A 26,646-nucleotide genomic window follows, 5' to 3' on the forward strand; every position below is an offset into this window, starting at 1 on the left:
AATTAATGATGTTTTTCAGCTATGACATGCTATACTTGCATATGTAGTCAGCGTTAGTTTTTCATTCCGAAGATGCTTATTTTACACACTCTCTAAATGGATGAAACAGATCAAGCATGTTGTAAAGATACAGGGGAGTTTAAGACATGGCCACCTTTACACGTATACTGTTGACATTCCAAAATGGTGACCCATCCATGGTTCACTTTTCTATTTGGTGTAGAAGTCAACCTTCTATTTTGTAGAGATTTTTCAAAGGTTCAAAAGATCAACTTAGACGCTGAAGATGTGCCAACATGATAAATTGATTTACAAATTTGAGCTGAGAGTAGCTGAAGCACTGACTGTGTTATTTTGGCACCTGGTTAATTCAATTCCTTCATCTATGAGGTTCAACAACTCCATTAATGTTGATGAATATAAAATATAATGTCCCCTAACAAAAGAGAAGCAAAAACATGTCTAAAGAAGGACTGTCAGTGTCAGCATTGAGTCTCTTTTAAAACAAAAAAAAGAGGAAAATACAGAATTAACTTCAATCCACTTTATAAAATATTTCTGAAAGTTACAGGCTTTGAAGGTACAGTAATCAAGAATCTGGGGAATCTGAATAATTGAAATCAAAGACTTTATATTTTGTTTACCACTGAAAAGATTACAAATGTGCACAGCAGTGATCTTACAATAATTTTAAGAACTTAAATACAGGTGCTTTGAACAAGTGTACAAATATGAACTTGCATGCACAGAACCAAAATATTTTGCTTTAGGTTTAAATTTGTGTGGCATGATATTATGGGTCATTCAGCAACTCCACCTATTCAATCAGAACCACTTCAGCAGTACTGCCACACTAATCAGGCCTTACAATATACTGAGATAATTTTAACATCAAAACAATATCAGTGAGTCAGCTTTGAAAATCCTTCCAGCTCTCTACTACCCATATATCAGTCTTTTGAAGAGGTTTTCTTTAAATATATAAACAAAACACAACAGAATTACAACAGAATGTTTAAAGCTCTAAAAACCACACAATCTAAGTAAACAAAAAATGTTACCCATCAACAATATCCTCCTGAAAAAAGTCGTGATTGTAAAATCATATTTGAATTGATTTTAAAAGAATACATAAAGATGACAATTCCTTTTTGACACAACACAAACCATAATTTTCATAAAAGGACAGCCTACTCCAAAGATCAGAGCACTCCAATATAAATGGTCAATAATACATTGTAGCATAGTTTCAGGAGGGTTAGAACAAATGCATACAAAAAACAGAACAATTCTGAATTTCCTTTATAATTTTATTTAATCAATTTTCAAACAGCTATGTTTTGTTCTTAATGTGGAAACATTGCTGTCAAGATTCCAAGTGGGCCCATATACTTCCAAAGTAACTATATGATAATATTTCAAAATTGTTATATTTCGCATCTGTTCCATTTTGATACAGAATAAAATCCCTTTGATGTTGCTGTTTAAGTTACTTTTGATTTTTTGTATCATTGTCCTATGTTTGTCATAGTTTCAACCTATTTGGTTTCCCCATGTTTCCTTTTATCTCTGTTCTGAATTACCCCTTCAAGGTATTAAATGAAACTTCAATTCTGAAAGTTAAGCAAATACAAACAGCTTTACGTCTAATGGTCAGGAAAGGTGTTCCGCTTCTTTCCAGTCTACATTTATTTTAAACAGTGAGTCCATTTCAGTATGAAATAAAGGCAAAATAATGTATCCCAGACCCCAAAGAGATTTTAGAAATATTTGGTAAAAGATGACAATAAATCACTTAGAATCAAAAGTGCAAAATAAAACTGCTTGTTCTCTAGGTATTTTGAAAAAAAAAAGTTATTTTTTTCCTTCCCAAACCAAATTAAAATTCTTCAAGACGCTCACAACCGTCTTGCAACTTCTGAACTGTTTTAAAAATTACATTTGTTTTGAGAGATCAACTGGAATTGAACTACCAACACTTTTCAGCAATCGGCTCTGCTTATGAGCTATTTCTGGTACAGCAAAAGATTCCAATTTCTTAGTGCCATTTTCCATGTAGGAATTATTACATCCATGACAGATACAGTCTAGACAAGACCTATGATTTGCATAACATGGACACCGCTGTCCCCTGCAAGTGAGAACACTGGGAGCACATGCTGCACGACCACATTTGCACCCAGTTTTCCCTCTTGGCTTTTTGCATACAGATTTCATTGAACTACCACATTCCTGATTACCAAGCCTCTTTACAGTTTTGTACTTAGCATTGTAACTTTTCACCATATTCTTCAACTTTTCAGTGACAATACTGTGTTTAGTATCAGTAGGTTTCTTCAAGTTAAATGAACTTTTGTTGGATGATGGCATATATGATATAGGAATTTGTTCAGAAGACATGTGAATTACACTGTCATCCTCTGTATTTTCAACATTACATCCATCATGATTTTTCAGTGAAATGGTTTGTTTATAAACCTTTCTGGTAAAGACATGAACAGCTTTCTTCCTGTCTTTAAAACTGGCATCAGCAAAACCAATTGGTTGATTGGTGATAACAGATGTTTGTACCATTTTAAGTGGAGTCAATTTGCTTATTATTTTCATAGCTTTTTCTGTGCAACACAACACACTAGACTCCACTTCTTTGAACACACTGGAATCCATTTCTTTGTGCACCAACATCATACCCTCTTCTAACAAAATATTTAGGTTAACTGGTGAAGTATCTTTTTCTGAAATATTCTCCAATATGGCAGAACTGGCTATATAGTCACAAAGTTTCTTGTAACAGGTTAGAAGAATATGAAGTTGCTCATTTTCCACAAATGTTCCATGATCTTTGCACCAACTACAAGGCCTTATTTGCATTTTCTGTCCTATACAACTGTTACATACAGAATGTTGGCAGGCAGACTTTTTTGGACCAACTGGATTTTTCAGTAGGTTACCTAAATCAAAAGAAATAAGTTTTATATACAGCTACATATATTGACGCAGTTTTAAAAAGATTGAAAAAACAAAAGCTATGTATTACATAAAATGGGGCACAAGTAGCAATCATCTATTGAACAAAGAATCAGTCACCATGAGACAATATATGGTAATTCAGGTTTTTAAACTGACCATAGTTCAATACATTCCACAAGTCAGAACATAAATCTTTATTTCATGATGGACTAAGTTATGAAGAATAAGTTTAAAGATCATCTAAACAATATTCAAATTAAAATGAATCAGCTTGCATCCAAAAGGAGGAAAATCCTACTTGACCAGTCTTCTCAGGTTGTCACTTTCTGAAGTATCAAGTGCACTGTGTTAAATTATAATATGTGGAATTGCCTAACTTTAAAACTTCTAAGTTTCAAAGGAATGTTCATTAAACTCAAAGCTGTAGGAATTCAACAAAAACATCCCACAAATGTATAAGAAACTGAGTGAAAGGTAGGAAAAATTGATATTGTCGTAGTCAAACCTGCATGTCCTTGGTGGAGTGGGAGGGCGGAGTTGAAGAATTCAGCCATGGAGTGGTGGGGTTGGTTGGTGTAGGTGTCCCAGAGATGAGCTCTGAAGCGCTCTGCGAGTAGGCATCCTGTCTCCCCACTGTAGAGAAGACCACATCGGGAGCAATGGATACAGTAAACAATTTATGTGGAAGTGCAGATGAAACTTTGATGGATGTGGAAGGCTTCTTTGGGGCCCTGGCCAGAGGTGAGGGGGGAGGTGTGGGTGCAGGTTTTGCAAATCCTGCAGTGGCAGGGGAAGGTGCTGGGGAAGGGGGCTGGGGTTGGTGGCGAACGTGGACCTGATGAGGGAGTAGTGGAGGTAACAGTCTTTATGGAACGCGGACAGGGAAACATATCTTTGATGGTGGGGTCCATTTGTAGGTGTTAGAACTGGTGGAGGGTGATACGATGTATATGAAGGTTGGTGGGTTGAAAGGTGAGGACCGGGGGGGGGGGTTCTGTCCTTGTTTCGGTTGAAGGGGTAGGGTTTGAGATGCCCTGGAAAACATCATCAACTACATGGGAGGGGAAATTGCAGTCTTTAAAAGGAGGTCGCCATCTGGTGTGTTCTGTGGTGGAACTGGTCCTCCTGGAAGCAGATGAGGCGGAGGTGTAGAAAAAGGCCCGGGGCTATCTCAATAATAAAGATTTTCAACCATTGAAATTAATATAGCTGAATGGAGAACTATAACCTGCATATGACTCAAAGGAAGTACAATCAAACTGTATTGTGACTGTCAGACCATGCCCTGAATTCAAGTCTCAGTAGCCAGGAAATGAGGCAAACTTTGAAATTCAGAAGGCAGTACAGAGAAGAGGCAACAGGATGTCAATGTTCCAGGTAATAAAGACAGACCAGATTCAACTTATTTTTTTTGTCTAGGATGGAAATATCTGAGAAGTAACCACATACAAACATTAAAGAAGTATTATCACAGTAATCCAGGAAAATTATTTAGAGTGCAGAATGAGGGATCATAGGTTCAGGCTAGTACAAGGTAATTTAGCATCAGTATCAAGAAATATCTCTTTGTATGCAGGACAAAGTGCCATTTAAATGAACAGAATTAATGAAACTCAACTCTTGACCTTATGATTTCCCTTTCACCACCACTGACCAATTGCTATTTAGGGTCATACAAGCATCAAATTTTGTCTCAATACTGAGTGCAATTCTTTTTACCTCCGATTTTGCATCCGCATCAAGAACAAGGTAGTCTGGCGAAATTTGAACTCAACCCTGGTGATAAGTATAACCTGTTGACAAGTATGGGAAAACCAATACAGGATGAAAATTGCACAGGTTTAAGTTATTCATTTTTTATACATAGGAAATGCCATACTTGGACATTCTTCTACATTGTTGAGTCAATAGAAATGTTAAAGATGTTTTGGAATAGTTACATTAAGTAGTGGTGACTAACTCTGGGAACATGAAACAATAATGATTTCAAATAAGTTCAAAAATTCTCTTTGTTCTCCTACATTGTACTTTCTAACCTATATTATTCTAATCTTTTCTCCCATTCCAATATCAAATAAAATTAAATAGTATATTCAGTTGAATGCCATGATAAGCAAAGGACTACAGGATTCCTTAATTTTCTTCAAAACCAGTGGAGTTCAAAGATATTCTCACACATAAAATTGAACTGTGCCAGCAAAAATTAAAAGCTACCAAATATACACATTGTCGCTTGACATTCTTTTTCATTTATCAACATAACAATTGTCAAACCATCAAAAATCATACACTATAAAACCAAAATATCGAAGCCTAGGTACAACATGGGAAAAGTGCTCATTACTTTGAACCCAGTTCTAAAATGTAAATGGTTAGTGCCAGAACACTTGTTACATTAATTAGCCCACTTGCAAAACAGTATTAAGAAATTCCTATTCCTCAGCAACCCACAATAGGAATACAGCGTAAGTTAAATGAGACCTAGTTTCTCTTGTGGTTTGTAATTAACAAGAAATTAATGCAATTACAAGATGTACAGTCACTTATTACTCACTTTAGAATTAAAATGACTAAGAGTTACATGTTTGCGAATTTCTTTCATGGCCATGATCTAAATCTGTGCCGAGAATGATTCCAATGCTCTCCTGACTAACCTCCCATCTTGCATTCCACAAACTTTAATCCAGCGAAAACTTTGATGTTATCTATAACCTAACTTGATGCAAGTCCCATTTCCTAATTAACCTTATGCTCATTGGCCGACAATAACTCATGGTCTGGCAATCTAATTTTGAAGTTCTCAGCCTTGTTTTCAAATCCCTCAGCATCATTGCCGTTTATATCTTTTTAATCTTACACCTCTTAATGCTCAAGCATCTTTGTACTTTCACATTCTGTCCCCTTACATATCTCAGATTTTCTGCACCCCACCATGTCGCTTTGCTATCAGCTGCACAGGCTCTAAACTTAGTATTATCTGTCTGAACCTTTCCCTTTCTTAAAGTTTTGGCCACTTGTCCAAATATTACATGGAACAACATGGAATATACAGCACAAAGTCAATTCAATCCAATCATTTATGTTCTGTTACAACTAGTGCCTGAGCATGTTCCACAATTTGTAACGGTTCCAGACAGCATATCCCACATTACTGAGCTCTCAAGTGAGGAGGGATGAATTGGCTTCCTTTCTTTATTCACCCATCCATTCGCTTGGTAACGCCACCCTTCCCTGCAAATTCTTTTCTACCAGACAAAATTAATTTAATTAAAAGGAGCTAATTTAACCAGGCTTTGATTAAATGTGAGAAGAAATATTAACCCAACACATACGCATATGATAATTAGGATTAAGTGAGTCCAAAAAAAGTTAAAACAAGATATATGAATTAGTCTTCAGGCTATTTATGAACAATAAAATAGAATCCCGACAGTTTGGAAATAGGCCATTTGGCCCAACAGGTCCACACTGACTCCCTGAGGAGTACCCCACACAGACGCACCCCAAAACCCTCTCCCTGTAACTCTGCATTTCCCATGGGTAATGCACCTACCCTACACTCCCTATGCACTATGCATAATTTACCCATGGCCAATCCACCCAATCTACACATCTTTGGACTGTAGGAGGAAACCAGAGCGCCCAGAGGAAAGCCATGCAAAATGGGAGATTGTGCAAATTCCACACAGTCAGCAGAGAATGGAATTGAACCTTGGTCCCCGGTGCAGTGATACAGCAGTGCTAACCACTGAGCCACCGTGCCTCCCTAGCCACTGTGCCACGTATTGTAAATAATGAATTTTTCTGGCTTTTCCATTAAAGTCTATTGGTAATACTGACTTTGATAGTTGAACAGTTGATATAAAAGTCTGTGGCTTAATTACTAGCTAACACAAATTCTTTTGTCCTGGTTCTTTTCAGTAGCTGGCTGACAGCACTCGAGTATTTCAATTATTACCTCTTTTACCTGCATTGCAGGGTCGTTTAATGGCTGCTCTCAAGTTGCAACCTTCACAGCACGCTAGTCTCAATGGTAGTATGGCAGGCCACCTACACACACCCGAGTGATGCAGTTGATTTAAGGTAACCACCATCATGTCTACAGGAAATGTCCTTCTGCAGAGATGAAGATGGATAGTAAGCCTCTTGTTATCTCTTCCTTTTTTGTTTGTGGTTTCCCCGACTCTATACAGGTATGAAATTCCAAGTCCACATGCTCCAAATAAAAGTTCAATATGTTCACAAGTACTTCAGGGTTCCGAGCCATCATCATGACAATTCCAATCAAACCTCCTTCCATTGTTTCTCATCAAACTCACTCAGAAAAACCAACCATTCTCATTTCCCCTATATGCTTACCTAGCTTCCCCTTAAACATATACAATTAACCTGAATTACTCCATAGTGTTGAGCTCCCCCTCCACCATCTCCGTACAAAGACTTCTTCTGAATTATCTGCTAGACTGATTATTAGCTTTTAGTTATTTGTTCATGAGATTTGTGTCCCTGGCTAGGTCAGCATTTATTGCCCATCCCTAATTGAACCACTGCCACCTTTGGTTGCCTTCAGGTCTGCTTTTCCCTACCAGTAGGAATGCACTCTGTGCCAATAATATTTCATAATTTATATCATATAAACTCAATCATCTATGATATCTTATGCATTTGCAGCAAAACCTTCTAGGTACAGATCAACCTTATTAGTCACCCACATAAAAACACTCCAGCTGATTAACACAGTCATCTTCACCTCAAAGTATGAACAAGATAATATGATGACCAGGACAGTAAACACTACTCAAGTGGAATCAAGGTTTGATACAGGAATACCTATTTTATCATTCTGATTCACTAATGATCCTGAAACAAGGAATTCTGTCATTCTTACTTTGCCTACATGGACTCCAGAACCAGAGTGAAGTAGTTGACTCCTAACTGCCCGGGGAACGGCAATAAATACTGGCCTAAACAGTGACACACACTTTCCATGAACAAATAAAGGAAAAGAAATGAAGCCCTGGGCTTGGATTTCCCCTGTAATTGCCTTATTAATGTCACAAGTTTTGGTGGTTTACAATCTTGTATTTCCAGATCCCTCCACACTGTAACCCATTTAGATTCATAAGATGTAATTTTATCACTTTTATTACCAAAATGGAATCCATTAGTTATCTATGCTCAACTTTATTAATCAATTACATGGTTATATATCTTTGTGATTCAGTGTCAAACTTTGTTTGGTCACTTCTAAAGTATCAAAACATTTTACTGCTACATAAATGAAAGCTGTTGTTAATAAACACTAAAAGCCCTCAATAAGAAAATGACATTTTCTTTAAGGGTGAGAACCAAACTGCCACAGCAGAACAAATAGAATTTTAAAACAATTTCTTTCAAAATGCTTGCTTAAGGAACAGACATGCAAGTAGAACTACCATCAAAACAAACGGTGAGTAAGCAAACTTGCAATTGGTATCCTTAATGGGAGAAACTTACATGTTCAAATGGTTTAGAAGCTTATCATTCCAATCCCAGCTATAAATCACCAATCACAAAAATACAAGAAATAAGAAGATAGCTTATTGCCTGTTCGGCCTGCCATAAGACATAGGAATGGAAGTAAGGCCATTCGGCCCATCGAGTCCACTCCGCCATTTAATCATGGCTGATGGGCATTTCAACTCCACTTACCCGCATTCTCCCCATAGCCCTTAATTCCTTGTGACATCAAGAATTTATCAATCTCTGCCTTGAAGACATTTAGCATCCCGGCCTCCACTGCACTCTACAGCAATGAATTCCACAGGCCCACCACTCTCTGGCTGAAGAAATGTCTCTGCATTTCTGTTCTGAACTGACCCCTTCTAATTTTAAGACCCACGGGTCCTAGTCTCCCCACCTAACAGAAACAATTTCTTAGCGTCCACCCTTTCCAAACCTATTATTATCTTGTAAGTTTCTATCAGATCTCCCCTTAACCTTCTAAACTCCAATGAGTGCAATCCCAGGATCCTCAGCTGTTCATCGTATGTTAGACCTACCATTCCAGGGATCATCCGTGTGAATCTCCGCTAGACACGCTCCAGTGCCAGTATGTCCCTCCTGAGGTGTGGGGCCCAAAACTGGACACAGTACTCCAAATGTGGCCTAACAAAAGCTTTATAAAGTCTCAGTAGCACATCGCTGCTTTTATATTCCAACCCTCTTGAGATAAATGACAACATTGCATTCGCTTTCTTAATCACGGATTCAACCTGCACGTTTAATTTTAGAGAATCCTCAACTAGCACTCCCAGATCCCTTTGTACTTTGGCTTTATGAATTTTCTCAGTTTCGAAAGTAGTCCATGCTTGTATTCTTTTTTCCAAAGTGCAAGATCTCACATTTGCTCACATTGAACTTCATCAGCCATTTCCTGGACCACTCTCCCATACTGTCTAGATCCTTCTGCAGCCTCCCCACTTCCTCAGTGCTACCTGCCAGTCCACCTACCTTCGTATCATCGGCAAACTTCACTAGAATGCCCCCAGTCCCTTCATCCAGATCATTAATATATAACATGAACAGCTGCGGCCACAACACTGAACCCTGTGGGACACCACTTGTCACTGGCTGCCATTCCGAAAAAGAACCTCTTATTCCAACTCTCTGCCTTCTGTCAGACAGCCAATCCTCAATCCATGCCAGTAGCTCACCTCGAACACCATTGGCCCTCACCTTACTTAGCAGCCTCCCATGTGGCACCTTATCAAAGGCCTTTTGGAAGTCTAGATAGACCACATCCACTGGGTTTCCCTAGTCTAACCTACTTGTCATCTCTTCAAAGAATTCTAACAGGTTTGTCAGGCACGATCTCCCCTTACTAAATCCATGTTGACTTGTTCTAATCCGACCCTGCTCCTCCAAGAATTTAGAAACCTCACACTTAACGATGGATTCTAGAATTTTACCAACAACCGCGGTTAGGCTAATTGGCCTATAATTTTCCATCTTTTGTCTTGATCCTTTCTGGAACAATGGGGTTACAACAGCGATCTTCCAATCATCCGGGACTTTCCCTGACTCCAGTGACTTTTGAAAGATCTCAACTAACGCCTCCGCTATTTCCTCAGCCACCTCCCTCAGAACTCCAAGATGTAGCCCATCGGGGCCAGGAGATTTAGCTTTTTAGCACTCTCTCTTTTGTAATGGCAACCATACTCAACTCAGCCCCCTGATTCCCTTTTATTGTTGGGATATTACTCATGTCTTCCACTGTGAAGACTGACGCAAAGTAACTTTCCGCAAAGACCGTTCCCTCCGTGACTACCTGGTCAGGTCCACACCCCCCTACGACCCACCCTCCCATTCTGGCACTTTCCCCTGCCACCGCAGGAACTGTAAAACCTGTGCCCACACCTCCTCCCTCACCTCTATCCAAGGCCCTAAAGGAGTCTTCCACATCCATCAAAGTTTCATCTGCACATCCACCAATATCATTTATTGTATCCGTTGCTCCCGATGTGGTCTCCTCTATATTGGGGAGACTGGGCGCCTCCTAGCAGAGCGCTTTAGGGAACATCTCCGAGACACCCGCACCAATCAACCAAACCGCCCCGTGGCCTAACATTTCAACTCCCCCTCCCACTCTGCCGAGGACATGGAGGTCCTGGGCCTCCTTCACCGCCGCTCCCTCACCACCAGACGCCTGGAGGAAGAACGCCTCATCTTCCGCCTCGGAACACTTCAACCCCAGGGCATCAATGTGGACTTCAACAGCTTCCTCATTTCCCCTTCCCCCACCTCATCCTAGTTTCAAACTTCCAGCTCAGTTACTGTCTCCTTGACTTGTCCGACCTGCCTATCTTCTTTTCCACCTATCCACTCCACCCTCTCCTCCTTGACCTATCACCTTCATCTCCTCCCCCACTCACCCATTGTACTCTATGCTACTCTCTCCCCACCCCCACCCTCCTCTAGCTTATCTCTCCATGCTTCAGGCTCACTGCCTTTATTCCTGATGAAGGGCTTTTGCCCGAAACATCGATTTCGCTGCTCGTTGGATGCTGCCTAAACTGCTGTGCTCTTCCAGCACCACTAATCCAGTATTTGGTTTTTAGCATCTGCAGTCATTGTTTTTACAAAGTAACTTAAGTTCTCCAGCTATTTCCTTATCTCCCATCACTAGCCTTCCAGCATCAGTTTGAAGTGGCCCAATATCTACTTTTGCCTGTCATTTGTTTCTTATGTATTGAAAGAAACTTGTACTATCATTTCTAATATTACTGGCTAGCCTACCATCATATTTGATCCTCTCCTTCCTTATTTCTCTCTTTGTTATCCTCTGTTTGTTTTTGTAGCCTTCCCAATCTTCTGATTTCCCAGGGCTCTTGGCCACTTTATAGGATCTCACTTTTTCTTTGATACATTTCCTGACTTCCTTTGTCAGCCATGGCTGTCTAATCCCTCCCTGGATAATCTTCCTTTTCTTGGGGATGAACCTCTGTATTGTGTCCTCAATTATACCCACAAACTCCTGCCATTTTTGCTCTACTGTCTTCCTTGCTAGGCTCTGCTTCCAGTCGATTTTTGTCAGTTCCTCTCTCATGCCCTCATAATTACCTTTGTTTAACTGTAACACCATTACATCCGATTTTGCCTTCTCTCTTTCAAACTGCAGACTGAACTCTACCATATTGTGATCGCAGCTTCTAAAGTGTCCCCTGACTTTAAGATCTTTTATAAAGTCTGGTTCATCACATAGCAATAGGTCCAAAATAGCCTGCTTCCTTGTGGCAAGCTGTTCCAAAAAGCCATCCTGTAAGCATTCCAAGAATTCCCTTTCTTTGGATCCATTGTCAACATTATTTACCCAGTCCACCTGCATATTAAAGTCCCCCATGATTACCGTGACCTTGCCTTTCTGACATGCCTTTTCTATTTCCTAGTACATGTTGTGCTTCTGGTCCTGACCACTGTTAGGAGTTCTGTACATAACTCCCATTATGGTTTTTTTTGCCTTTGTGGTTCCTCAATTCCACCCACACAGACTCCACATCATCCGACCCTATGTCATTTAGTGCCATAGATTTAACTTTGTTCTTAACTAACAAGGCCACCCCGCCCCCTCTGCCCACTTCCGTCTTTTCGAGAAGTTGTAAATCCTTGGATGTTTAACCGCCAGTCCTGAACCCCCTGCAACCATGTCTCTGTGATGCCTACCACATCATAATCATTCACAATGATCTGTGCTGTTAGTTCACCTACTTAAAAGTGCCTTGCCACTTGATATGATTTTGGCCAATACCATCTTCCTGTCAGTCCCTATGTCCCTTGATTCCCTAAAACAGAAACATCTATTTATTCCAACCATAAATATGCAAGTATCCTCAATCTTGAGAGACACAGCATTTCAAAAATTCATAACAAAGAGGGAGGTAAATTCTTCTCATGAATGACTGGCTCTTTATTATATGGTTGTGCTCCTTTGATTTTGATTCTCCAACCAGTGAAAACAATCTTCCAACATTTACCTTCTCAAACTCCTTCAGAATCTTAATGCTTAATGAGTTTGCCTTTCATTCATGTAAAGTTCAGAGAGTATAAGTCCAATAACTTGTCTCTCACCTAGATCAAATCCATATCCCAGGCACCAGTTAAGTACAATTCCTGTTCTGGCTTCAGTGCAAGTACATCCTTTATTATCTGTGGAATCAAAAACTACACTCTCCTCCAGATATGATCTTATCAAACTCCTATACAATTGTAGCAAGACTATTTTATTCTTGTACTCCAAGTGACTTGCAATGGAGGTCAGTGCACCACTTGCCTGCTTAATTGCTTGCTATTCCTGCTTTCTCTGTTCCTTGCAGGAGTACATCCAAGTCTCTTTGAATATCAAGGTCCCAGCACTCATCCTTGCAGCACCACACTACACTGCTGGGCAATTTGAAAATGTTACATTTGTGCCCATTTTCTGTTTCCTGTATACCAATCCTCTACCCATGTGAACATATTGCCTCAACTCCTTAAACCCTCATTTTACCTATCAACCTTATGTGAGGCACCTGATCAAATGCCTTCTGGAAATCCAGGTAAATTATGTCCACTGGTTAAGTATTAGATTGATGCTAGCAATTTACCTGCCCTATTAGTTACATCCTTGAAGTACTTGTACCAAGGTGCCATAGTCAATTTGCTCATGCTCACAGTCCACATTCTACAAGAATCATGTATTTATTAGATGATTGTAGGGACCAAGGCTACTCAATTTTAACCCCCTGGATTCTCATACCCATCTCATCTGCAGTCACCCCCTCTTTTCCCCTATCTCAGATCAATTTTGAATTACCTAATCTGAAGAGTATGACTGCCACCTGGAGCAAAGTGTTCAGGTAACTCTTTCCCTTCCCCAACATGATTTAATGTCAGCGGCTAAGGCTACAGCTCCTCAATGTGTATCAAACGTTTCTCAAGTTATTAACACTTACTGCAGATGCATTCATGCCAGACCACATTCCTGTCTAGCAGCTTCCACATGTTGCAAGGCAGCACATCAACCATCCTGCAAACATGCCTGTTTTTGATTTAACTTAGAAATTAGTTACGTGAGATTCCCAGCTCTTTTCACATCCCTGTAATGCTATTGTGCTTATTATCTAAAAACTAAAATTGCTAGCATCAATCTAATACTCATGCAAACTGAAGACCTTACATTTAAAGACTTGAAATATTCACCAATCCACTTCTTTTCCTGCACTTGGGTCACACTGTGGCTTGTGATGTCACTCCACTGCCGGTCTTTGCTGCAGGTCAGCTTCTCCCACTCACCTCTCAACCTAGAAGGTTTTCTTCTTGCAGTAAATCTTAACTAAAACACTTCTTGTCTCCCTTTGCACCAAATTTCCAATGGTATAGTCCGTATACTCTCTCAGCCTTTATCTCACTCTATTGAGGTCTCACATTGACCACACTCCTTATTAACTGTGCAGTGAATGAATTTCCTTTCTTCTGAAGGTCTGTTCAGCATGATGATCAGCACCTCATTTAAATAAGAGTTTAGGTGCTTGAAATTTAATAGTCAGCTACCTCATTTAATTAGGCTATATTACTTACTTAAATAAGACTGTCCTAATCTAATGTGATCATGAAAAACTGAATTTAGAAAGAATGTACTAATTGAATTTCCATTTTAAACCAAATTTCCAATAGTTTCGTTCATGACTGTGCTTCTTACAATAAATTCAGAACAGATATGGCAGCTATAACTATGTTACTGGCATCAACACAGTAACTTAGAAGCACGCATTATATCAGCTGAGGTTGCACTTTCAATCAAGCAATCTGAGCAAGAAGGTACATAGGGAGCAGAGGATTTAATATACTACAATGGTAAAACAACTAAATACAATTCTTTATTTTTACTTGTTTACAACTTGCTATCGAATTGAAAAGCGAACACATGCAGACATTACACATATTTCTGAAAAATACGAATGTGTATAAAAGATTGGAACTATTGGAAAGTACAGTCAAACAAGCCTTGCTGGGTTGGTGTAGGCCATTGTACAGCATAGTACACTGCCATCATTGTGATGTTCCATTAATGGAGGGAGGGAGGGAGGGAGGGAGTCTTTCACACTGTGACCAAGCAGACTCTTTTGGCCTGGACAATGTTGAGCTTCCAAAGTGTTGCTGGGCTTTCACTCATCTAATTAAGTAAAGATATTGCATCAAACAACTTGTGCCTTGTAGATAACAGCCAAGCATTAAAGAATTAGAAGATTCAGTGAGGAATTCCAGCCTCTGACATACAATTCTAGTCAAAATATTTATATGGCTGGGCCAGTTCAGTTTCTGCACAATGTTCACTCCCAGTTTGTTGATGGTGGAGATTTATCTGATGGTAATGTTGCTGAAAGCCATGGCAGCATGATCAGATTCTCTCCTGTTGGAGATTACTTTGCATTTATGTTGCACAAATGTTATTTGGCACTTCCCAGTCCAAGCTTAAATAATGATCAAGCTCTGTGGCACACTGGCATGGAATGCTTTATTTCATAGCGAGTTAGAAATGGTACTGAATACTGTGGAATCATGAGCAAAGGTCACTGCTTCTGATTTGATGCATTGGGAATGAAGCAGTTGATGATGATTCAGCCTCTGACACTACCTTGAGGAATGCCTACAGTTACAACCTGGGGCATGTTTATAAATACAGGACAGTGTTTGAACGAAGATGACATCAGATCACAAATTAGCAAGTTGCTATGTTTATTGAAAAGGAAAGAACTTACATTTATACACAACATTCCAAACTTTCGGGATTAGAAGTGCTCTAAACTATTGAATGTAGGAAAACAGGACAGCCAGTTTGTGCAACCGTAATCACAGGTGAGACACAAAACTAGATACTATGGCTCTTTTAATGTTGGTTGACAGGCAAATATTGGCCAGAATAGCAAAATTCCTCAGCTTTTCTTCGAGTAGTGCCAGCAATGTTCCCTCTATTTTTTTCCGTCCAGAAGTAGAATCAATTTTGTTTTATGCACCAATATCAGGTAATCCAAGAACGTGGGCTACCAACAGAAATAGAAAACCTATAACTTATTGTTTCTTTCCTCATCCTTTCAGGATGTATCCAAGTCATTACAACATCGACATTCAAGCCTCATCTGGACACCTCTTGTGTTTTCCAGACCCATTATCATTGTTTTGGTTTTTCACCATGAAATCTTTTATTATGTAATTGCTTAAGCTTGCCAACCTATCACAGACCTTCCCTTTTTTTGCTCCTCCCCCTTACATTCCCTTAGAAACTCTCATTCTTCTGTTCTGAAAAGTAATTTGAAACTTTAACATTATTTTTCTCCAAAAGGTGCTGCCTATACTACTTACAAATGAGAACCAGGACTAAGACGATGTGACCCCTTCAACCTGCTCAGCCATTATGGTCGATCTCAAAACCACTTTCCCACCTAACCCTGATAATCTTTCAACCCCCCCCCCCCCCCCCACTTAAACTCTATCGAACTCTGACTTAAAAATATTAAAGGACTCTGGTTCCTATATTTTCAGGAAGACAGTTCCAAAGACTCTCAACTCTCAAGGAAAAAAACATTCATATTGTCTCTATTTTAAATTGGAAGCCTCCAACTTTTAAACAGCAGCCCCAGATCTTGATTCTCCTATAAGGAAATTATTTTCTCCACATTCCCCTCCAATCACCCCACACACCACCACCAAGACTTTACAGAATCTTATGTTTCAATAAATTTGCCGCTTACTCTTCTACATTCCAGCAGATACAAACCTACCCAGTCCAAATTTTCTTTTCATAAGACAATCCATTCATTCCAGGTAGAAATTTAGTAAACCATCTCTGAATTACTTCCAACACATTTACATATGTGCAATGCTCTGGATGCAATCTCACCAGTGCCCTACATAAATGAAACATAACTCCCAATATTTTGATTTTTAAAAAATTCATGGGACATTGGCATTGCTGGTTGGCCAGCATTTATTCTTTGTCTCCAGTTGCCCTTGAGAAGGTGGGGAGGAGCTTCCTCTGGCACCGCTGCAAACCACATGCGGTAGGTTGACCCTCCATGCCCTTAGGGAGGAAACTCCAGGATTTCGACACATCCATACTGAAGGAATGGCAATATATTTCCAAGTTCAGGATGGTGAGTGGCTTGTGGGAGAACTTGCAGATAGTGGTGTTCCTATTTATCCTTGTAATCCTAAATGGAAGTGGTCATGGGTTTTCAAGATGCTGAATAAGGATCTGTGGTGACTTTTGCAGTACATCTTGTAATAGTACATACTGCTGCTACACAGCGTCAGTGGAGGAAGGTATTGATGCCTGTGGTTGAGGGGCCAATCAAGTGGGCTGCTTCGTCCTTGATGCATCAAGCTTCTTGAGTGTTGTTGGAGGTTGCACCCATTCAGGCAAGTGGGGAGTCAGTAGGTGAGTTATTTGCTGCAGTACTCCCAGCTTCTGACCTCTCTTGTACCCATGGTGTTTATGTGGAGTGCCCATTTGAGTTTCTGGTCAATGATAATGCCAACAATGTTGATAACAGGGGATTCAGTGATGGTAACATCATTCAATGCCAAGAGTCAGTGATTAGATTGTCCCTCATTGGAAACGATCATTGCCTGGCATTTGTGGGGTAAGAATGTTACTTGTCAGCCGAAGCCTGGAGATTGTCAAGATCTTGATGCATTTGAATATAGACTGCTTCAGTTTCTGAGGAGTTGTGAATGGTTTTGTACATTGTGCGATCTATTAGTGAACATCCCCACTTATGATCTTATAATGGAGGGAATATCTTTGAAGCAGCTGAAGATGGTTGAGTCGCAGATACTACCATGAAGAACTCTCAACAAGGTTGTCCTGGAACCGAGATGATAGACCTCTAATAACCACAACCATCTTCCAATATGCCAGGTAGGACTCCAACCAGAGGAGAGTTTGTGCCTATTACTCATTGATTCCAGTTTTGGTAGGACTCCTTGATGCCACATTCAGTTGAGTGTGGCCTTGATGTCAAAGGCTGTCACTCTCACCCCATATCTGGAATTCAGCTCTTTTGCCTATGTTTGAACAAAGGCTGCAATGAGCTCAGAGGCTGAGCGGCCCTGCCAGAACAGTTTTATTTTTCCCCGTGGGTTCAGAAATTTCAGCAACTGAATAAAGTATTCATCTCTTTTGACAAGAAACATATATATTTCTCTTCGTAGAATCTAAGACTTAGATCAGTTGCATGACTGAAAGAAATTCCAAAAGTATTCACTTTAAAGTCTATGTTAACGTGGAAACATGTTCAGGCAGGCCAGTTCAACACTTTCAATTGCTCACCTCTTTACTGTGCATATGCAGTTTCTTCTCATTCCAGAAATACAGTATGTGGTCATTGTACATGTTCATACCTAATGTTACGCAAGCAAGCTACATAACCAAGCAGAGTAATCTTGTCCTGCACATGCACTTTGCTGGATATTCACACTCGGGTGGAATCTTGACTATGCAGATGTGGCTTTGGAGGCTTGCACATGCGCATCCTTACCTAATGTTTTACTCTCCAATACAAGTCTATCTTCCCGTCACAGCACAGTGGAATCCCTCCAATTAGGTTTCTATTCATGTTGCAGCTGTAAGCAACTTTGTATATGAGGTTCTGTGATGGTAGTAAAGACAAATTCCTCCTCAAATTCTGAACCTGTCTGCAGCATTTGACTTAACTCACTACATCACCATCCTTGTAAATCTAGTGACACCAGAGTATCACTTGGAATAGCTGCTGCTTCCCCTCCCACACAACCTTAGATTCTCCCTAAGGATTAAACTTCCTATTTTTCATCCACATGCTGTTCCTCTGTGGCATTTGCAGTAAACACAATGTAGGTTTTGACATGGTAACACACAGCTCTAATCACCACCTTCTCTTGATCACTCCACTTTTTTCATAATTGGAAGCCAGCCTAATTAACTGATGAGAACCTTTTTTTTTCATTAAATATGGTAACATTTTCAGTCCATCTCCAACTCCCATGAGACAGTGTTAAAGTGCTACAATCCATGTAGGATAGGATCACTCACAGAGCATTTCTTCCGCCACCTTCGCCTCCGTGCCTACTTCTTCAACCAGGATTCTCGCCCATCCTCTGACGACCCCTTCTCCCGCCTCCAACACACCCCATCCACCTGGACACCCCGTGCTGGCCTCTTACCCGCCCTCGATCTCTTCATATCCAACTGCCGCCGCGATATTAACCGCCTCAACCTCTCCACCCCTCTCAACCTCAACGCGCAGCCCTCCACTCCCACCCAACCTCACCATCAAACCAGCAGAAAAGGGTGGCGCAGTGGTAGTTTGGCACACTGATCTTTACACCGCTGAAGCTAGACGCCAACTCCTCCTACTGCCCCCATGACCATGACCCCACCTCCCAGCACCAAACCATCATCTCCCAGACCATCCATAACCTCATCACCTCAGGGAATCTCCCATCCACCACCTCCAACCTCATAGTCCCACAGCCCCGCACCGCCCGTTTCTACCTCCTGCCCAAAATCCACAAACCCGACTGCTCCGGCAGACCCACTGTCTCAGCCTGCTCCTGCCCTACCGAACTGCATACCTCGACACTGCCCTGTCCCCCTTAGTCCAAGAACTCCCCAGCTACGTTCGAGACACCACCCACGCCCTCCACCTCCTCCATGATTTTCACTTCCCCAGCCCCCAACACCTTATCTTCACGATGGACATCCAGTCCCTGTACACTTCCATCTGCCATCACGAAGGCCTCTAAGCCCTCCGCTTCTTCCTCTCCCGCCAACCCAACCAGTACCCTTCCACTGACACCCTGCTTCGACTGACTGAACTGGTCCTCACTTTTAACAACTTCTCCTTCCAATCCTCCCACTTCCTCCAAACCATGGGTAGCCGCATGGGCCCCAGCTATGCCTGCCTCTTCATCGGATATGTGGAACAGTCCATCTTCCGCAGCTACACTGGCACCACCTCCCACCTTTTCCTCCGCTACATCGATGATTGTATTGGCACTACCTCGTGCTCCCATGAGGAGGTTGAACAGTTCATCCACTTTACGAACACCTTCAACCCCGACCTCAAATTTACCTGGACCGTCTCAGACTCCTCCCTGCCTTTCCTAGACCTCTCCATTTCTACCTCGGGCGACCGACTCAACACATTTACTACAAACCGACCAACTCCCACAGCTACCTAGATTACACCTCCTCCCACCCTGTCCCCTGTAAAAACACCATCCCGTATTCCCAATTCCTTCGCCTCTGCTGCATCTGCTCGCAGGAGGACCAATTCCAATACCAAACAACCCAGATGGCCTCCTTCTTCAAAGACCGCACTTTCCCCTCCGCCGTGGTCGACAATACTCTCCACCGCATCTCCTTCACTTCACGCTCCTCTGCCCTTAAACTCCGCCCCTCCAATCGCCACCAGGACAGAATCCCACTGGTCCTCACCTTCCATCCCACCAAGCTCTGGATACATCGTATCATCCTCCATCATTTCCGCCACCTCCAAACAGACCCCACCACCAGGGATATATTTCCCTCCCCACCACTATCAGCGTTCTGGAGAGACGACTCCCTCCACAACTCCCTCATCAGGTCCACACCCCCCACTAACCCAAACTCCACTCCCGGCACCTTCCCCTGCAACCGCAAGAAATGAAAAACTTGCGCCCACGCCTCCCCCCAAGGCCCCAATGGATCCTTCGATATCTGTCGCAAACTCGTTTGCACTTCCACACACATCATTTACTGCATCCACTGCGGTCTCCTCTACACTGGGAAGACAGGCCACCTACGTGCGGAACGTTTCAGGGAACACCTATGGGACACCCGCACCAACCAACCAACCCAACCGCCCCGTGGCTGATCACTTTAACTCCCCCTCCCACTCTGCCAAGGACATGCAGGTCCTTGGCCTCCTCCATTGCCAGAACCTGGCCACACGACACCTGGAGGAAGAGCGCCTCATCTTCCGCCTAGGAACCCTCCAAGCACACTGGATAAATGTAGATTTCTCCAGCTTCCTCATTTCCCCTCCCCCTACCTTATCTCAATCCCATCCCCCGGATTCAGCACCACCCTCTTGACCTGCAATCTTCTTCCTGACCTCTCTGCCCCCACCCCCCTCTGGCCTATCACCCTCACCTCCTTCCACCTATCGTATTCCCAGCGCCCCTCCCCCAAATTCCCCCCCCACCTTTTATCTCAGCCCACTTGGCACACCAGCCTCATTCCTGAAGAAGAGCTTATGCCCAAAACGTCGATTCTCCTGCTCCTCGGATGCTGCCTGGCCTGCTGCGCTTTTCCAGCACCACACTTTTCAACTAGGTTCACTCACAGCATTGATAAGGGAGTTCAAGTATTTTGACCCACTGACAGTGAAGATATGGTACAGGTGGTGTTCCTGTACATTTTTTTAAACTTTGATTTTGTCACTTGCATTTTATATTAAGAATATCATAAAATACAGTGAAAAGCTTCACTCTGCCACCTCCAAATATCACCATTTTGAATAATCTAAGAATAAAGAAAAATAGATATAGCTTGTAGAGAGTGCATCAGTCTTGAACCAAGTCATCACTGTCAACGAAGCTTTCACTGCCATCCCTCCACCATCGCTTCGCTGCCATCAGTGCTGGACCCAACCAACATTGAAGTCAATGAGCCTCAGGTGCCATCTTTGCCATTGCCCCGATATGCCTTCACCATAGTCTCATCAGACCAACATCAGACTCGCTTCTCTTGCCACTGGTCCTACCTCATCGATGTTGCAGTGATGCTCTTCCGCCACTGCTTCGATGCCATCAGTGCTGGACCCAACCAACAATGAAGTTGCTGATCCTCAGTTGCCATTTTTTGCCACTGGACCTACCTCGTCAGTGTTACCTCTGCCGATGTAGTAGCCCCCAATTCCAGGTCCTGTGCTCGCTTTGGAAAAATAAATAGGGGCTCACTATCCTCCATGCTGGGCCAGTTACAGTCTGCTCCCTGAGGCTGCTCAAAGTCCATGGTAGGCCTGACCAGTCCGTGCCTGGGCCTGGCTCAAGATCACTTGAGAACTGCAGACTGGGTTGACTCTCACTGCTGCTATTCAAGCTCAGGACAAGGTAAGCAAGTTAAAAAAAAGGAGAAAAAAGAAACTGAACTGGACAAACCGTATAAATAGTGACTATAAGAACAGGTCAGAGTCCAGGGATTCTGCAGCAACTAACTCCCACAAATACTGATTCCTCAAAGCCTGTCCACCATGGACAAGGCACAGATCTTCTGAGGCTCCTTGGACAGCACTTCCAAACCAATGACCACTTCCATCTCAGAGGGCAAAGGTAACTGATACATGGGAACACCACTGTCTGCATGTGCCCCTTCAAGCCACTTACTATTGTAACTTGAAAATATACTAATGTTTCTTCAGTGCAGCTGGATCAAAATCCTGGAATTAAGGGTCTACCTACAGGACACGTATTGCAGTGCTTCAAGACAACAGCTCACTACCATAGTTGAAAGGCCACTAGGGACAGATAACAAATGCTGGTCCAGTCAGCAACACCTATATTCCATGAGTGAAATTTTAAAAATTTTTTCTGAATTTTCAACCACCGATATAGGAGTTTTCTATGTGTGTGAAGTGTTTGATGATTAAGTTGCAGATGTTTCTGTCGTAATAGTCATTTATTTTTTAGAAACAGTCTCAGAGATAGTTCAGGGAGGCCAGTGAGAAATCGTTTATGTTGGCAGGTTTTTAACCAGCAAGCAAACAGTCTTTCATTTGGTACACAGTTTAGGGTGCTGAGTTTTTTTCTTTTGACTATAGGAAAACCACAGGTTGAAACAAAAGCTTTTTAGTTTCAGTTTGGGCAGCTTGCAGAAGTCATGGCTGAAGCTGGATTTGTAAAATACTTGCACTGAAGTAAGTTTAGGACTGTGATGAAATAGGTTATTCAGTGTAACAAGTTCCATACCAAAGGTTTTGGTTACAAACCTTAAGGAGTTATTTAAAACTGAGAAAGTCAAAGTTCAGTTGTATGAAAGTTCAAAGAATTGGTTATAAGATTCTCAAATCAGCAAACTGAAGCCACAGTTAAATTAAACCTGATAAATGTGAAAGAGAAGGGAATTCCCTCTAGGCTGAGTACTGTAGAGTGTTTGGGGATTATTAGGACTGTATTTCACTCTGTTTTGAAATATTTAAATGAGTTGTGTGTAAATAATTAGGTTTAGTCTATTTTGCATTTGTTGCTTTTCCATAATAAACTTGTTTTATTTTAAAGTCAGATTGTTTGAAATTACAAGATTTTAGAGCGTAGTCCCTTCATCACTTCACCTAACGAAGGGACTACACTCCAAAGTTTGTGGTTTCAAGTAAATCTGTGGGACTATAACCTGGTGTCGTGTGATTTCTGACTTCGTCCACCAGGTCCAACACCAGCACCTCCATATCATGTTTTATTGTTAAACCTGAAACTGCAATATTGCATATTTGTGTTTCAGTGAAAGACAACCTTATTAAAACCAAACAAAAACTATCAAGCCAAATTTTAGTCTGGGATCTGACTTGACCAGTAATAACATCAGCTAGAATCATAACACATTGTTCTTGCAAAATATCTTAGAAAATTCAAACTTTGTTAGAGATGCAATTCAAATATTTTTTCTTTTATGGCAATTTCAAGACAGACAAAGGTATTGATTCTTTTTCATTTAAAAAATACACATTTACAAGGTCTGCACTTTTATCTTGGATCCTGTGGGCACTGACATTTGCAATAATTTCCAAAGTCACCAAACTAATTCTGCTTAGGACAAGAATTTAACAGTATCAGAAAATGTTACAAAAATTCAGTAAGCCTGGCAGAATCCATTGAGAGACAGAGTTAACATTGAGTCCAAAATGACTCTTCTTCAGAACCTGAAGTGGTTCCAAAATGTTGGTCTTTATACTTTTGACAGATACACAGGAACAAAGGAAACAAATGGTACAGAGGCTCAGTGCAAAAGACAAAGGGACTGCCAACAGAAGAATCATGAACACAAGTAGTGGCAGAATGAACAAGGGGAGAATAAATTGAGTCAAGATAGAAAGAGATAACTTTAGGCTGACTGATGGGTTAGGTCAGGTCTATCAGGCAGTACTGTTTGTGGATTTTAGGAAGGAGGTGGAAGTAGCTGTGCATGGTTGTGGGTCAATGAGTGGGAAACTGATAAGCAGAGTAGATGAAATCTGTGTCAGTCCTGGAAATAACAACTTGATGTTCAGTTGCAGAGTCATGATCCAGCATATTCAAAAGGATGTGTCTGAGAGTCGGCATTCAGTCTCTGCAAGATAGAAGTCACTTGACAATGGCACCACCCTTATTGGCAGGTTTGATAATAAAGTCAGCTTTACAGAATGGAGTGCAGCAAGTTGAGAGAGAGAAAAACAGGTTAGCGTGGGTGAGGAGAGCAGAAAAATCAAGATGGCCAATTTCACGTCGGCAGGACTTGATGAAAAGATCAAAAGGCCAGAGTGAAGGATTCAAGTGGAGGTCAGCTTTGGAGATGGGTGGAAGGGTCTGTTTGACAGGGAGAGATCTCCTGCTCAAAGGATGGTACGTGTATGGAATGAGCTGCCAGAGGAAATAGTGGAGGCTGGTACAATTGCAACATTTAAAGGGCATTTGGATGGGTATATGAATAGGAAGGGTTTGGAGGGATATGGGCCAGTTGCTGGCAGGTGGGACTAGATTAGGTTGGGATATCTGGTCGGCATGGACTCAAGGGTCTGTTTCCATGCTGTACATCTCTGACTCCATAAGCAGGCACGGAGGCAAAAGCAACAGCAGAATGCATCATCACATTATACCCGAAATTCACTGAGGTGTGGATGTGAAGCAAATCCTTTGCTGAGCCCAGATTTATTCAACAGCAGAGACAGAAGGTCAGAAGATAAAGTGAATACATGGCAAGACATTGGATAGAAGGATGGAGTCGGAAGGAAGGGGAGGTCAAGAAGGGCCTAGAGGGGCATCGGTACACTTGAATTGTCAGAGCGTGCGTTCCTTAACACCTGAAAATAAGAGAAACTTTCTTGTTAAAGCATCACCTGATACAAAGATTGAAATGGAACTGTGGACTAAGACAGCTTTATCATAGTTTGAGTTGATGCTAATCGATGGCAAATTCTATTAAGTTAGTAAGACATGACCTTCCCTGCACAAAACCATGTTGCTTACGATTGATAAGCCTTTTTTCTTTCAAATGTAAATAGATCCTAATCCCTCAGTATCTTCTCTACCAGCTTCCCTACCACTGACATCAGGCTCAATGATCTAATTACCTGGATTATCCCTGCTATCCTGTTTAAACAAGGGGACAACATTAGCAATTGCCCAGTTCCCTGAGACCTCACCAGTGTTCAAGGATGCTGCAAATATATCTGTTAAGGCCTCAGCTACTTCCTCTCTCCCCTCAGTAACCTGGGATAGATCCCATCTGGACTTGGGGAGTTGTGACTATAAAATCAAGCTTTGGCAAACACTAAGAGAGGATAGAATAAATGAAAGTGAACAAACCAAGGAATTAAAATGGAAATTCCCAAAAGGGGGCAGAACTTCTTCAAAGTAAGCGTACCTGGAAGAGAAGTTGTAATAAATGAAATTAGACTATAGCTAAGTACTGCGATGCTGGAAATTTGCCAGACCTGCTGTTTCTCCTGCATTTTCTGTGCTTGTTTCAGATTTCAAGTAGCTGCAGTATTTTGTTTTCATCTGAATAGCCAATATTTGCATTTGAGTTCAGAAGAACCCTTCAAATGATATATTCATGCTCCTTTCCAAATCAGTTAGCACAGGAAACTGGCATTGTTCAAAATGAATTAGCTTGCTAGTTGTGAAATCTAACTTTTTCTATGCTCACGAAAGTAATAGTTAAAAAATTGTCAGTCTTACCATTCAACAAGGGCAAAATGCTTCAGCTGTTCATAGTCACAACTCTGAAGCAGCTCACAAGCAGTACAGTTTTGGAATAGATTAGTTTACTGATCCCAGAACAGATTAACAGCAGTATTGATTTTTTTCTTAAATTGTATTGTGTGAGAGACGATTAAGCCATTCTATTCAGGCCTGTGTAAGAAAACATTATGTACAAAAAAAAGGGGATTGCACATTAACATCCCAACAATAAAGGAGCTGGTTAGCTACCTTGTTCGTGTTTTCTTTGTAGTTTTAATATTTTATCTTGAATACTATTTTATCTTTCATCCAATGTTGTGTTTTGGGGGGGAGGGGGCAATGAATGATGTTCTTTCCTTACCTCCACACCTTCATGCACCACTGAGCAAAACAATGAGATTATTTTAAGTGGGGTGGATGGAGAGGCATGTGGTATGTGAACCTATTATTGTGAAAGAGCGGTGCTGACGGTTCATGCATTATAAATACTTAGAAGCTCCCAACTGAGAAGCAGCAGGCCATCTTCCCTGGCTTATTTACTACCAGGTAGTTTTGCTGGTTATCTGTCACTGGGCTAAGCCGTCGAACTGAGACGTTCGGACCGCGGTGTGACTGGGCATCCCCGCAGCCTCTCCGCTTACCACACACGGCGCACGAAAGCGACTGGCGCAGGTAGGGAAGCAGCCGACACAGGTCCGCCCGCACCCGCTCCACCTCGGCACCGCTGCTCGCCGACAGCAGCATCGCACATCGGCAGGCGGCGACGTAAATCTCAGTAGCGCACACCGGATTCATCATTCCCCACGCTGAGCGTGAGGACAAAATGGACGACAATCCAGAGGCGGGACGAACGGCGAGCGAGAAGCGAGACTTCCCGCCCACAAATTCCCGCGCCCGAACAGCTCCTCTTATTCTGATTGGATCACCTTGGGACATCGCTAACCAATGAAGATGGACACCGCGTGGGGCTCGTGGGACGATTGGTCGGTTACGATGTCAGTCTGGTTATGGGCGGGCGCGGCTCAGTTCAAAGTGCCCGTGCTCTGTTGGTGATCGGGCGGCCATTTTAGTCACTTCACAGGAGCTCAGCAAACAGTCGCAGGTAACTGAGGAAATGACGTCGTCTTTTTGACCAAAACAAACGAGGGCATTTTTTATTTTTTTTCTTCCAGTCTCTAATGTAAATCCCCTGTTAATTTTTTT

The 26,646-nt window shown here is 41.8% G+C and overlaps 1 protein-coding gene across 2 annotated transcripts; it reads right to left on the reverse strand.

Annotated features, from left to right (window-relative positions):
* Positions 1–544: 544 nt before the first annotated feature.
* LOC140495958 (E3 ubiquitin-protein ligase MSL2-like) lies at positions 545–26,452 on the reverse strand. 2 transcript variants are annotated; one of them, XM_072595298.1, is made up of 4 exons: positions 26,085–26,193; positions 4,690–4,763; positions 3,476–3,603; positions 545–2,951 (listed from the first exon to the last, which is right to left on the reverse strand). In XM_072595298.1, exons 2-4 carry the CDS (start codon positions 4,707–4,709, stop codon positions 1,936–1,938), a joined length of 1,164 nt encoding a protein of 387 aa, XP_072451399.1. In that variant the 5' UTR covers positions 4,710–4,763; positions 26,085–26,193; the 3' UTR covers positions 545–1,935. The 2 variants fall into 2 exon arrangements, with proteins under 2 accessions (XP_072451399.1, XP_072451398.1); XM_072595297.1 differs by lacking the exons at positions 3,476–3,603; positions 4,690–4,763 and having other exon boundaries at positions 26,085–26,452.
* Positions 26,453–26,646: the final 194 nt, after the last annotated feature.

This window comes from Chiloscyllium punctatum, chromosome 25 (assembly GCF_047496795.1).
Source record: "Chiloscyllium punctatum isolate Juve2018m chromosome 25, sChiPun1.3, whole genome shotgun sequence".
NCBI classification, from domain to species: Eukaryota; Metazoa; Chordata; class Chondrichthyes; order Orectolobiformes; family Hemiscylliidae; genus Chiloscyllium; species Chiloscyllium punctatum.

Excerpts from the sequence above, each read along its gene's own strand:
- LOC140495958 (XM_072595297.1), bottom strand. The coding sequence starts at position 26,379 with ATGTCCCAAGGTGATCCAATCAGAATAAGAGGAGCTGTTCGGGCGCGG. Across the intron at positions 2,952-26,084 it reads GCTTTCGTGCGCCGTGTGTG|GTAACCTACTGAAAAATCCA; the intron begins GTAAGCGGAGAG and ends CTTTTGATTTAG.